The sequence below is a fragment of the Ailuropoda melanoleuca genome, chromosome 14 (genome assembly GCF_002007445.2).
Source record: "Ailuropoda melanoleuca isolate Jingjing chromosome 14, ASM200744v2, whole genome shotgun sequence".
Taxonomy (NCBI): domain Eukaryota; kingdom Metazoa; phylum Chordata; class Mammalia; order Carnivora; family Ursidae; genus Ailuropoda; species Ailuropoda melanoleuca.
The window spans coordinates 40,083,773-40,098,126 of record NC_048231.1 but is presented as its reverse complement, the minus strand read 5'-3'; the positions used below and the strand labels follow the sequence as shown (position 1 = coordinate 40,098,126).

The window sequence follows — 14,354 nt, the reverse complement described above, 5'->3', positions numbered from 1 at the left end:
CTCAACGACGGTGCCACCCAGGCGCCCCAAGTGGCTCCAGTTTTAAAAAAATTATTGTTTAAATTGATGGTGGCAGAGTATGGTGACAATTAAGTTTCTGTCACCAAGAAGACTGAATATTTCTAACATAACAAAATCTTAGAACAACCCAGGGGAAGGTCAGGGAATCACTGAAAAGTTTTATTGCACATAGATGACTGTTCCTTAAAAGCACTGGGTACCAAGGGCTCCCACAGGACCTGCATGCACTACTCTGCACTTGCCCAGCTCTCCCCAGCCTGTTGCAGCGCCGCCCCTTAGGCTGTGCGGTCCCCCTGCCAACCATAATGAGACTACAAAAGTTTTTCCATCTTTTTTACTCGGTAAAAAATATTTATAATAATAATTATTATTATTATAATTAATAGTAATTATTACTACTACTACTATTATTTTAAGTTGGCTCCATGCCCACTGTGGAGCTCAACATGGGGCTTGAACTCACAACCCTGAGATCAAGGACCTGAGCTGAGGGGCGCCTGGGTGACTCAGCTGTTAAGCATCTGCCTTCGGCTCAGGTCATGATCCCAGGGTCCTGGGATCGAGCCCTGCATCCGGCTTCCTGCTTGGCAGGAAGCCTGCTTCTCCCTCTCACACTCCCCTTGCGTGTTCCCTCTCTTGCTGTCTCTCTCTGTCAAATAAATAAATAAAATCTTTAAAAAAAAAAAAAAGACCTGAGTTGAGATAAAGAGTCAGAGGCTTAATCAACTAAGCCACTCAGGCACGCTGGTAAAAAACATTTAGATCCTTCAAGGCCTACGTAAAATTTTACTGCAAACCACATGGATTGACCCAGAGTCTACTGCACTTAACTGACTCATTATAGACATCACAGCACTTGGTTCAGGAGGACATGGATGTTTCTTAAATGAATCAGTAAGAGGCCACACCTATTTTTCATTTGAAATCTACATATTCCTTCAAATATTATCTCTTCAGCCTATGTCTTAAAATGTAGGTTTTACTATTACTTAGGTATGGTGAGCCAAGTCATCAGGACTGGCACTGAAAAGATAATTGTTACTAACAGTTCATAAGAAAAGGGGGCGCATAGTGCCATCCAGGGCCACATGCGGAAGTACCAGGGTCAGTCAGGAGGCAGAAGGAGCAATGGGAAAGTCTTTATCTTGGTTTCCGCAGCAAAGGCAAGGTCAAAGAGGGTAACAGGCTGAGGATTGGCTTGTCTGAACCATTTCAGTAGGCTCTGGGGTATAAATACAGTCTCTAGTTGTTTGGCACCTGGCTCTGGGATGATTAGGGCAGAGACATATTGCCTCCTGGAGTTTAAGAGCCAGATAAAGGAGGTGGTTCTGAGTATGAGCTCTGGATAAATTCGTTGGCATATAAACAGTACAGTCACAGGGGAGTAGTCTGCTATTTCTAGGAATTAGCTGTCCTGGGAGGGGCAGTCTCTCCCAGGTCAGCATAGTCCCAGGTGCTAGAACATCAAGAAAACAGAAAATAAGAAAATATAATTAAGACACCTTGCTTTATTTTCTTCATAGCAGTGACATGACATGACATAATATATTTGTTTGCTATTGCTTTCCTACTAAGATCTCAATTCCATTAAAGTAGTAACTTAACTTGGTTCAATGTTGTCTCCACACTGCTTAGAACAGTATCTGACATACAGTAGATATTTACTAGTAAGTGTTTGTTGAATGAATGAGTGAATAAATAAACAAACCTGCATAAAAACATGGCTTATGCAATGTTTGGAGGGAGAGGTGGATGGAGTACAAGGCCTACTTCTCTTCAGTACTTGAACTATTCCTCCCAATTTTAAAGTACTAACTTCGTTATAGGGACTGCAAAGGAAAATCTCGGTTAGTCCCAGTCCAAGTTCTCACAATGGAGTGGGAAGAGCTGTACTCGAGTCGGAGCAGGACCTACATGTTCACCCCATCACTTACTAGCTGGACAGCTGAACTAGATCTGCTTCTGAGTCAGTCTCCTCATCGGAAAATTAACAGAGCATGAAGATGAAAACAGATCCGTCACACTAGCTAACGTGAAAAAGTTCAACACTTCTGTGTGTAAGAACATGGGAGGCACAGGCTCCAGTATCTAATGACAATGAATCCCCATGTAACGAACATTCAGTCGTGATCCTAGGACACTGCCTACCAAAGTGCTCTATTATCTGAACTATGGCAAACATATTTTCATTCAGAGTTCACTAATGCTTGACTCAAAGCTGACTACACCTGCCATGGAAGGACTGCCCAAGTACCCATCACTTATAAATGATGTATTTTTAAATTGCCCTGGCCTTTCTTCCCTGAATAACAGAACTTAGCTCACGAAGTTATAAAGAGTGAATGAATGCTACGGACTGAACTGTGTTCCCCCAAGATTCGTATGTTGAAGCTCTAACCCACCATGTGTCGGTATTTGGAGATGGGGCATTTAGGAGTCAAGTAGGTTTAGATGGGGTCTTAGGGTAGGTCCTCACGATGGGATTAGTGCCCTTCCAAGTGGAGACAGCAGAGAAGGTGCTTTCTCTTTCTCTCTCTGCCATGAAAACACAGTGAGACAACAGCCCCCTGCAAGCCAGAGAAAGCATTCTCAACAGAACCCAACCAGGCTGGCACCCTGAAACTGGGCTTCCCAGCCTCTAGAACTATGTGAAATAAAGGTTTATTGTTTATATGCCACCCAACCTATGGTATTTTGTTGTAGCAGCTTGAGCAAACTAATACAATGAGTTCATATAGATAATACGCTCAGAAAAATGTTCAGCATTAAATGCTCAAATATTTGCCATTACCAGAAATAGTACACTGTATTAAGTTCCACAAAAGAGACTGAGCCAGAACCTACCACTCAATTCTTTTTTTTTTTTTAAGATTTTATTTATTTATTCGACAGAGATAGAGACAGCCAGTGAGAGAGGGAACACAAGCAGGGGGGAGTGGGAGAGGAAGAAGCAGGCTCATAGCAGAGGAGCCTGATGTGGGGCTCGATCCCGTAACGCCGGGATCACGCCCTGAGCCGAAGGCAGAAGCTTAACTGCTGTGCCACCCAGGCGCCCCCCTACCACTCAATTCTTAAGCTTTACTTATTTCCTGTAAGAGGAAAATTTTAAACAAACAAAAAACACCCTTTACCCCTCAAAACCAAGCAAACAAAAACCTAATATTTAGCAGGAAACACAATAACAGCAAACATTCATTCAGTCCTTATCCTGTGTCAGGTACTATTTTCTGTTCTTCTAAGGGCTTTTAAATATTAACTTATTTACACAGTAACTTCTTTCTAGATACCTCTTCTGAGTCAAGGGAAACAAAATAAAAACTAAACTACTGGGACTACACCAAAATAAAAAGCTTCTGCACAGCAAAGGAAACAATCAACAGAACTAAAAGACAGCCAACAGGATGGGAGAAGATAGCTGTAAATGACATAGCCGATAAAGGGTTAGTACCCAAAATATACAAAGAACTGATACAACTCAACACCCAAAAAACAAATAATCCAATTAAAAGATGGGCAGAAGACATGAACAGACATTTCCCCAAAGAAGACATATAGATGGCCAACAGATACCTGAAAGAAACTCATCATGACTTACCATCAGGGAAATGCGAATTAAAACAACAATGTGATATCAACTCACACCTGTCAGAAGGGCTAAAATCAATAACACAAGAAACAACAGGTGTTGGCGAGGATGTGGAAAAAGGGGAACCTTCTTGCACCGCTGGCGGGAATGAAAACTGGTGTAACCACTGTGGAAAATAGTATGGAAGTTCCTCAGAAAGTTAAAAATAGAACTACCCTATGATCCAGCAATTGCCCTACTGGGTATTCACCTAAAGAATACAAAAATACTAATTCAAAGGTACACATACACCCCTATGTTTATATCAGCATTATTTACAATAGACAAATTTTACAAACAGCCCAGGTGTCCATCAATTGACAAATGGATAAAAAAGATGTGGTGTCTCTCTCTCTCTCTCTCTCTCTCTCACACACACACACACACACGCACGCAATATGGAATATTACTCAGACACAAAAAAGAATGAAATCTTTCCAACTGCAACAACATGGATGGACCTAGAGAGTATAATGTTAAGCAAAATAAGTCAGTCAGAGAGATGCAAATACCATATGATTTCACTCGTGTGGAATTTAAGAAACAAACAAGAAAAAAGAGAGAGAGGGAGGCAAACCAAGAAACAGACTCTTAACTATAGAGAACAAACAATGGTTACCAGAAAGGAGGTGGAAGAATGGATGGATTAGGTAGGTTTTGTGGATGAAAGAGTGCACTAATTGTGATGAGCACTGGGTGCTGTATGTTAGTGTTGAAATCACTCTACTGTATACCTAAAACTAGTATTACGCTGTATGTTAAAACTAACTGGAACTTAAGGGAAGAATGAAGGGGGGGGTAAACAGAAGGGGGAATGAACCATGAGAGACTGTGGACTCTGGGAAAAAAACTGAGGGCTTTAGAGGGGAGGGGGGTGGGGGATTGGGATAGGCCGGTGATGGGTAAGGAGGACACATATTGCATGGTGCACTGGGTGTTACATGCAAATAATGAATCATGAACATTGCATCAAAAACTGGGGATGTACTGTATGGTGACTAAAATAACAAAATAAAAATTAAAAAATTAAAAATAAAAAGCTACCTTTCCAGGAAAAAACAAAACAAACAAACAAACAAAAACCTAACTGGAACTTAAATAAAAACTTTAAAAAAGAAAATTAAAAAAATGTTAACTCATTTAATTCTTACTACAGCCCTATGACCTACTATTATTATCCCCAATTTGTAAGTGGGGAAACTAAGACTGTGGAAAGGTTACATGACTTGTCACACAGCTAGGCTGGATTAAGCCTGCATCTGAATTCATGCAGCCTGGCTTTACAGTGTTCCTAACCATCACTCTGTACTCTCTCTTTATGTTAACATTCTACTCCAAGACTGAAAAAGAACAGTAATAACTTTAAATGGGTTACACTGAATATACTGGAATGTCTTAATAGAAACCAGCATTTTTGAATAGGTAAACATATTTTTAAAAATGAGCCATAACTTGCTTCTTAATGACAGGACCAAAACAAGACCCAGCAAAATTCCTTGCATATAACTAAACCAAAGTTAAAAATGACTTTCTAAAACCAAAAAGAAGACTAACATATTTCTTATACCTGCTGCTTTCAAAACCATTATAGGTACAAAACATTAAAAAGGCTGACCTTAAAAAAAAAAAACCAAAAGGCTGATCTAAAACATTCATAAACAGAAAACATCTCAGGAATAGTAGTTCAAAGCTGAGAAGTACAAAAACAATGCAGAAAAGTATCTCTTACTAGAATCTAACATTTATTAATGCAATGACTGGAAAAATAAAAAGGAAATATGAAGAAACTTGTCTGTGAAAGTAAGATCAGTTTGCAAATGTGCAGAATTCAATGTGCAAGCCTGAATAATTGGAACATGTTAAAACGGACACTATTTTAACACCTGTGTTAAAACACTCCTTCAATGAGCCAGTCCACTTTTTGATAGTGGCAGCACAAAAAAGATTCCATTTTGTTGATGGCAGAATGTTCCTTAAAGTGAATGTTAGCTTCTCAGGCGCTATATTAGTTTCAGGTATACGATATAATGATTCAACAATTCTGTACTTTACTCGGTGCTCATCACGATAAGCACTGAGAAATGTATAAGCTTCAAGGCTTGAAATCACAATATAAAGAGAGCTGTTCCCGATGCAGATGTGATACAACTGTGCACGGTGCTGGGGAAGAAAAAAGACTGTAGGATGTACTATTCCAAGGGAAAAGACGCCATGTAAACTCCACCCTGTGGCAATTTTTCCATGGAAAAAGAATTCAGTGAAAAACAATTGTACAGAAATATACAGAGAATGCTTCTGATTTATAAGAAAAGAATATGAACTAATACAAATGATTTAAAACAATGCCGTGTATTTCAACAAATGGTGCTGGGAAAACTAGATGCTACATGTAAAAGATGAAACTAGAACAGTATGGAGGTTCCACCAAAAAAAAAAAAAAAGAAAGAAAGAAAGAAAGAAAGAGAGAGAGAGAGAGAGAGAGAAATGAAACTGGACCACATTCTTACACAACACACAAAAATAAACTCAAAAGTGATTAAAGGCCTAAATGTAAGACCTGAAACTATAAAACTCCTAGAAGAAAACATAGGAAGTAATATCCTTGACATCAACCATAGAAACATTCTTCTAGATTTGTCTCCTCAGGCAAAAGAAACAAAAGCAAAATTAAACTATTGAGACTACACCAAAATAAAAAGACTTTACATAGCAAAGGAAGCCATCGACAAAACAACAAAGCAACCCACCGAGAAAAGATATATGCAAAGGATATATTCAATAAGAAGTCACTATCCAAAATATATAAAGAACTTATAAAATCCAACACCAAAAAATAAAAATAATCCAATAAAAATGGGCAGAGGATCTGAATAGACATTTTCCCCAGGAAGACGTACAGATGGCCGCAGACACATGAAAAGATGCTCAGCATCACTCATCAGCAGCAAATCAAAACCACAATGTGATATCACTCAGGCCTGTCAGAATGGCTGGAATCAAAGGACAACAAATAACAGAAGTTGGCGAGGATATGGAGAAAAAGGAACCCTAATGCACTGCTGGTAGGAATGAAAGCTGGTGCAGCCACTATGGAAAACAGCATGGAGGCTCTTCAAAAAATTAAAAATAGAATTATCATAAGATCCAGTAATTCTACCACTGGATAGTTACCCAAAGAAAATGAAAACACTAATTTAAAAAGATATATGCACCCATATATTTCTTGGAACATTATTTACAACAGCCAAGATGTGGAAGTAACCCAAGTGTCCATTCACAGATAAATGAGTAAAGAACACATGTGTACACACACACAGAGGAATATTACTCAGCCATAAAAAAGAACAAGATCTTGTCATTTGCAACAACTTGGATGGATCTGGAAAGTATAATACTAAGTGAAGTAAGTCAGAGAAAGACAAATACCACGATTTCATTCATAGAATTTAAGAAGCAAATGAACAAAGAATAAAGAGACAACACTTTATTTAAAAAAAAAAAGATTTTATTTATTCATTTTTAGAGAGAGAGCAAGGGGAGAGGCAGAGGGGAGAGAGGGGGACAAACAGACTCTGCACTGAGTGCAGAGCCTGACAGGGGGCTCAGTCCCACAATCTGAGATCATGACCTGAGCCAAAACCAAGAGTTGAACACTCAACCAACTGAGCCACCCAGGTGTCCCAAAATAACAGACTCTTAAATACAGAGAACAAACTGGTGGTTGCCAGAGAGGAGGTGGGTGGGGATGGACGAACAAGACAAAGGGGATTAAGAGTACACTTGTTGTGATGAGCACTGAGTAATGTATAGAACTGAATCTTTATTATATAATGAAACCAATATAACACTGTATATAAATTATACTTCAACAGAAAAATAAAAAATAAAATGCCCTATAAGCTTAAAATACTACACTTATCAAGTTATTTGTCTTGGACAGATCTGGCTTCTTAAAGTCTTACCTATTAGATCATTATGTGCCCAAATTAATGCTGATATAAATACGCATAATCACACTATCAGGCTAACCAGACAACCTACCATGTACTAAACTGATAATGATGTGACAAACAGTAATTTGTAATAATAATAAAAGAATAGCAGCAATAAAACTCTCTTACCCAAAATGATGAAAAAAAAAAAAGCAAGGAAGGAGGGAAAAATTACAACCAACTAAAGACAAAACCATGATAAAATTCTTCCTAGAAAACTGCCAGAATTCCAGTTATCTGCAAGGGTGCTTGAATAGTGGAAGATTTGTAACATCATTAGGATACTGGGTACTGAACATAAGGATACTGAATCATTAGAATCCTCACTAAACTTCTTTATATGCCAATTCTAGTTTTGAATACCAAATTTTAGTAAACCCTTACTTACTAATACCAAGTCCTTAGATGTATGAAGAAATAAAAGTTTAAAGTAATGGATATAGTTTTATCTTCAGAAGAAAGGACTGGAATTTTTGGATCCATTCCAGGGGCCCCTTGAGTGGCATTAAGACTCACTCTGGCCTGTAGAACCACTTGTTAAATACCATTTTTAGTGCAAGATAAAGTTCCTTCCTCCCCACCTCTCTCTCTCTCTCTCTCTCTTTCACACACACACACACACACACACACGGAGAGGACTTCAAAATTATGATGACATAAATGGAAAATAACAATTAGAAAAACATTAGGAATTTATATAGGGCAATACGCTTACAATATCTTACATGTGAAGTGCTTTGAAGTGTACAAAGCTCTTTTAAGTGCATTATTTTATTAATACATCCATCCTGAGAAGATGAAATTACCTCTACATTAAAGACCAGAAACCCGAGGTCAAGAAAGTTAAGTAACTGGGGAGGAAAAAAAAAAAAAAAGGAAAGAAAAGGAAAAGGAAAAAGAAAGAAAAAGAAAAAGTTAAGTAACTGGTCCGAGGTCAAGTTAGACATTTGACTATGGGGCGGAGCCAGGATTTTAAATTCAGACTTCCTGTTCCTAGTTCAAGGTCTCTAAAACCCCAATTACTATAGGCCAAATCTAGAAATCAAATAATGTAAAAAGCTTTGCAAGACTAAAAAGAACTAGAAGGATTTTATTATGAAGATCATTAATCATTTGCAAATGCACCAGGGAAATACCTATGTCAAGGCCCTAATCTGAATCTCTCCAGGCCAGTGGGTGGGCCAGTGGACCAGTCATAAAGACACTGCAAAGAGCTCCAGGTGATTCTAACATGCCACACGGTTGAGGACTTCTGATCTCCATTTGATGATACAAATTGCAACAGTGCATTACAAACATGTTTTTATATTTGTAATTTTATATTTTCCTTTCATACAAATTAATCATCACTCCTTAATTAGTCATAGTGACAGAGTTTAATAAAGCCAAAGTGCTGACTTTTAAGACCTCAGTATTAGCAATGAGATGGGTGTGTAACTCTGCCATAAGAGTAATTACACAAAACTATATTCTGTCTTTTTTAAAAAACTCTGTTCCAGTCAACAGTTAGAATATTCAATTAAAATGTACAGCCTTCAATTTGTGCTATTAAGAACATTTAAAAATCATTATCTTCATCTGAAGGAAAAAAATCCAACAACTTTTCATATAATACTATACCTAAGTTGCATTCGTTGAGGAACAGGAAGCTCATTGTACTACACATAATATATATATACAAATAGCAGTTGAGGTACTGGTGGGACCAATTAGACGGTAATTAGCACTGAAAATCATTTTAAAAAATACTGGATACTGAACCAATCTTACCTTTTGTAGACTTGTTGGATTCAACTGAGTTTTGTCAATTATTTTTATTGCAACCTAGAAAAAAATAAATTAATAAATATTTATAGATTTTACGAATTTGGTAATTATAGACTAACTGGTAATAGTTTTGTAAATGCCCAGACATGAGGGCATTTACCTAAAAAAACTAAAACTCAACTAGTTACAATAATATTTTATAAATATTTTGTAATTGAAAAGAGAGGCTTCATGCAAATATGGGTATTCTTATAACATTTTATATTTAAGTTACTTATAGACATGGGAAGAAGAATCTCCCAAAAGGCAGAGACAGAAAGAGATTGGTTATATAACAAAAACACTTCTAAAAACATAGGACAATGAAGCAAATCTATTCCCTATTTAGCAACACTTAAAAAATTTTCATGTTAATTATTATTTTTTTTTTTTAATTTTAAAACAAGGGCAGGGGTGCTGGTAGCTGCACCATGCCTGGAGTACTGCAATGCCAGGTCAATACAGCGAGTGGACACAGCAAGCTCCTATTCCCTTTCCTAGTCCCAAAATCCATTTAATGTATTGTCCTCAGACAGAGGACGAATCAGATATTAAACTGATAAGAACAGATACTACACTTGATCTTAGCCAAAAGGCTGAGAAACAATCCAGTATTTTGATTTTATCTGACTCTGGGATCCAAGGCAAGGAGATAGTTTTTACAGATTTATATAGCCCAGAATGCCTTGCTCAGAGTGTCTTGCACACAGCAGGAGCTTGATAATTAAGCAAATACATGAACTAATAGGTTGGAGGTTCAATCTGAAAACTTTAAAAACATTTTATTAAAAAAAAATTGAAAAGATCTTTAGGTAGTTCAAGAAGGAAAAGGGACTGGGGCGCCTGGGTGGCACAGCGGTTAAGCGTCTGCCTTCGGCTCAGGGCGTGATCCCGGCGTTACGGGATCGAGCCCCACGTCAGGCTCCCTGCTGGGAGCCTGCTTCTTCCTCTCCCACTCCCCCTGCTTGTGTCCCCCTCTCTCACTGACTGTCTCTATCTCTGTCAAATAAATAAATAAAATCTTTAAAAAAAAAAAAAAAAAGAAGGAAAAGGGACAAGTTCCAGAGCAATCTGTAGGCTAACCAAGTGAAACATGTACAGAGGCAACAAATGGATTACCTGGTCACTTCTGTTCAAAAAGGGGTGAGTAAACCCCAAGCAGTCTTAAAACAAACCACTAAGATGCAGAAAGAAAGGACTATAGCTTCTAGTCACACGAGCTTATCTTTAAAAAATCAGTTTCACTAATATTTACTAAGTGGACCTGCAGCAGCGTCCTTATCTGGAATGTTGTCATTTCTAGAATAAAAGTGACTTCTAGGAACCAGGGACATCCAGAATGGGGGTAGAGGGTAACAACGGGATGAAAGGGAACATAAGGGAAGAAGGAGGCTTTGCCATGAACTGGAGAACATAATTAACTCAGCTTTGCAACTGAGGTACAGGACAAGTGATCTCACCCCACACTGATGTGGCTGTATTCTTATTGTGCATCCTCCAGGACCAGATCCAAGAAGAAGAACCACTGAAGAAAGGGAGTCAAAGTCGGGGAAAGAGCTTGGGGATTCTCTGTGTCAGTAGTGCTCAAACTTTTTGGTCCCCTTTACACTCTTAAAGATAACTGATGATCCCAAATGTGGGTTCTATCTATTAATATTTACCTTATTACAAATGAAAACTGAGAAACTGTAAAAATAAGTATTGAACATAGTAAGATTCATTGCAATATAATATTCAACAAATGGTGCTGGGATAACTGGATATCCACATGCAAAAGAATGAAGCTGGACTCTTACCTAACATCACCTACAAAAATTACTGCAAAATGGATCAAACACCTAAATGTAAGATTTAAAACCATCAAACGCTTAGAAGAAAACATATAGCAAAAGCTTCACAACCCTGGACTAGGCAGTGGTTTCTTAGATAGGACACAAAAGGCACAGACAACAACAAAAAAATAGCCAAATTAGACTTCGTAAAAATTTTTAAATTTTGTGCTTCAAAAGACAATATTAACAGAGTAAAAAGGCAACCCAGAGAATGGGAAAAATATTTGCGAATCATAGATCTGAGAAGGTTAAATTAATATCCAGAATACAGAGAGAATTCCTACAACTCAATGACAAAAAAACCCAACTGAAAAATGGGCAAAGGACTTGAAGAGACATTTCCCCAAAGAAGATATACAGTGGACCCCTCAACAATATGGGGCTAGGAGCAACTCTCCCCCACCAGAGTCGAAAATCCGTGAATAACTTTTGACTCCCCCAAAACTTTAACTACTAATAGTTAAAGGGGAAGGCTTACTGATAATATATACAGTTGATTAACACATATTTTGTATGTTGTGTGTGTTCTCACAATAACATAAGCTAGAGAAAAGAAAATGTTTTACAAAAATGATAAGAGAAAATACATTATAGTACTGTATGCATTTATTGAAAAAAAATCTACGTATAAGTAAACCTGCCCAATTCAAACCATGTAGTTCAAGGGTTAACTGTACAAACGGCCATTAAGCACATAAAAAAGATGCCCAATATCACTGATCATTAGGGAAATGCAAACCAAAACTCCAACATACCACTTCATACCCATCAAGATGGTTACTATAAAAAAAACAAAGCAACCTCCCAGAAAACAACAAGTAGTAAGGATGTAGGGAAACTGCAACCCTTGTGTACTGCTGGTAGGAATGTAAAATGGTACAGCTGCTGTGGAAAACAGTATAGATTTCTTCAAAAAAATTAAAAATAGAATTACCATATGATCAAGCAATTTCATTTCTGGGTATGTACCCAGAAGAACCAAAAGCAGGGACTTAAATAGATATTTGTACACCCACATTCATAGCAGCACCATTCACAATAGCTAAGATGTGGAAATAATCCTAGTGGCCACTGAGCGATGAAAGGATAAGCCTAATGTGGTATCTCCATACAGTAGAATACTTTCCAGTCTTAAAAAGGGAGGAAATTCTGACATATGCTACAGCATTGATGAACCTTGAGGACACTATGCTAAATGACATAAGCCAGGCACAAAAGGACAAATAATGTATGATTATTCCACTTCATGAAGTCCCTAGAGAGTTCACATTCATAGAGACAGAAAGTAGAACGGGGGAAGGAAAGAATGGGGAGTTAGTGTTTATGGGTAGAGAGTTTCAGTTTTACAAGATGAAAATAGGTCTGGAGATGAATGATGGTGAAGGTTGCACATTACAAATGTATTCAATACTACTGAAGCATACACTCAAAAATAGTTAAGAGGGTAATTTTACATTATGTGTATTTTATCACAAGAAAGAAACAACAAAAAAAAGCCCATTACATATTATTATAAATAACATTTTTTATGATATTCTCATATATCCTGTATTCAAACTGTTGTGGTATCACATGTCATATAGCCTCTGGAAAATTTTACTTGAGGTTCATGAAAGAGAATGGAAGAAGTACTGTCTTAATAGATTACAAAAACAGTACTGACTTTGCAGACCCTCTAATAGATTCTGAGACCTCCAGGGGTCCCCATACCTACTTCAAGAACTGCCGCACTTATTCATATTAACACTTAAACACAATGACCCCTGATTCACTTGGTCTAAAGCCTCCACCTGCCTACATTATCTATTACTTCTTATGAACCCACTGGCCCAGAGGAGCTAAAGACAGACAAATGCTGCCAACGTGGTGCCCAGTGAACCTGACCCTGGAGTGTAAGGACCTACCACTCAAGCCCACCCCAACTGGGGAAGAAAAATAGAATTGGAGGAGGGCTGGACAGTTAGCATGTGTGTACTTGAAAAGAGCAAAGACAGAATTCTGATTTCATATTTGGAAAACACAAGTCTTGGTGGAAACTATAGTAAAAAAAAAAAAAAAAGCGAAAGGACATGTCGGTGGCTGGAATATACAATCACCTTGTTCACATCTTAGCTGGGGACCGATGTCTTGTTATAGTCCCAACATACTACCAGTCACATTAAGAAGCATTTGATAAATGCTTCCTGAGGTGATGTGAGGCCCTGAACACTCATACTCAGTAACCTAACCACACACGTGTTCGAGATGGAGACAGAAGAGTGAAGAAATAGCATTTCTGGTGTTTTAACAGATATTAATGTAATCTTTAAAATTACAGTATTTCAGGGGCGCTGGGTGGTTCAGTTGGTTAAGTGTCTGCCTTTGGCCCAGGTCACGACCTCAGGGTCCTGGGATCAAGCCCTGCATCACGTGGGGCTCGTGGGGCTCGCTGGTTGGCGGGGAGTCTCTCTTTCTCCTGCTGCCCTTCCCCATGCTCGTGCTCTCTCTCTTGCTTGCTCTCGCTAATAAAATCTTTTTAAAAAATTACATTATCTCAAAGTTTAATGGATTAATTTTCTTCAAACTTTACTTTCGTAAGCAATTTTATGTGGTATGCGTGGACCCCCCAATTTCCAAAGAAACCCCTTAGATACACTATTCTTTCCTGGCCACCATTCTGTTTTCTTCCTCCTTCTGATGGCCAGGATCTATCAAATATGCTGCCTTTCTGGTTCTTCTTGTCTCTGATCCTCTGAGACCTGGTTTCTATTCTCATTACCAGACTCCTGATCACTAGCTTCTTCTGGCTCTGTTCAGGATCTGCCTTCTAGTCTATAGTAAAGATTCTACTCTTTTTTTTTTTTTAAAGATTTTATTTATTTATTCGACAGAGATAGAGACAGCCAGCAAGAGAGGGAACACAAGCAGGGGGAGTGGGAGAGGAAGAAGCAGGCTCACAGCAGAGGAGCCTGATTTGGGGCTCGATCCCGTAACGCCGGGATCACGCCCTGAGCCAAAGGCAGACGCCTAACCGCTGTGCCACCCAGGCGCCCCCTAAAGATTCTACTCTTAAGCATTTTCTTTTTCAAATACTGCTAT

General features: G+C 38.3%; 1 protein-coding gene and 1 non-coding gene across 8 annotated transcripts in view; both read right to left on the bottom strand.

Annotated features, from left to right (window-relative positions):
• The window catches only part of MARK3 (microtubule affinity regulating kinase 3), a 115,784-nt gene that overhangs the window by 60,836 nt on the left and 40,594 nt on the right, over window positions 1-14,354 (bottom strand). For 6 of the 7 annotated variants that reach the window (XM_034642939.1, XM_034642941.1, XM_034642940.1 and 3 more), the window contains exon 3: window positions 9,409-9,462. The exons of the other annotated variant lie outside the window; for it this stretch is intronic. In XM_034642939.1, coding sequence (XP_034498830.1) covers window positions 9,409-9,462 — 54 coding nt within the window. The remainder of the gene's footprint in view (window positions 1-9,408; window positions 9,463-14,354) is intronic. 7 annotated transcript variants of the gene reach the window in all.
• On the bottom strand, window positions 9,864-10,052 carry LOC117796183. The gene has a single exon (XR_004620554.1). It is a non-coding gene; the product is annotated as a U2 spliceosomal RNA (small nuclear RNA).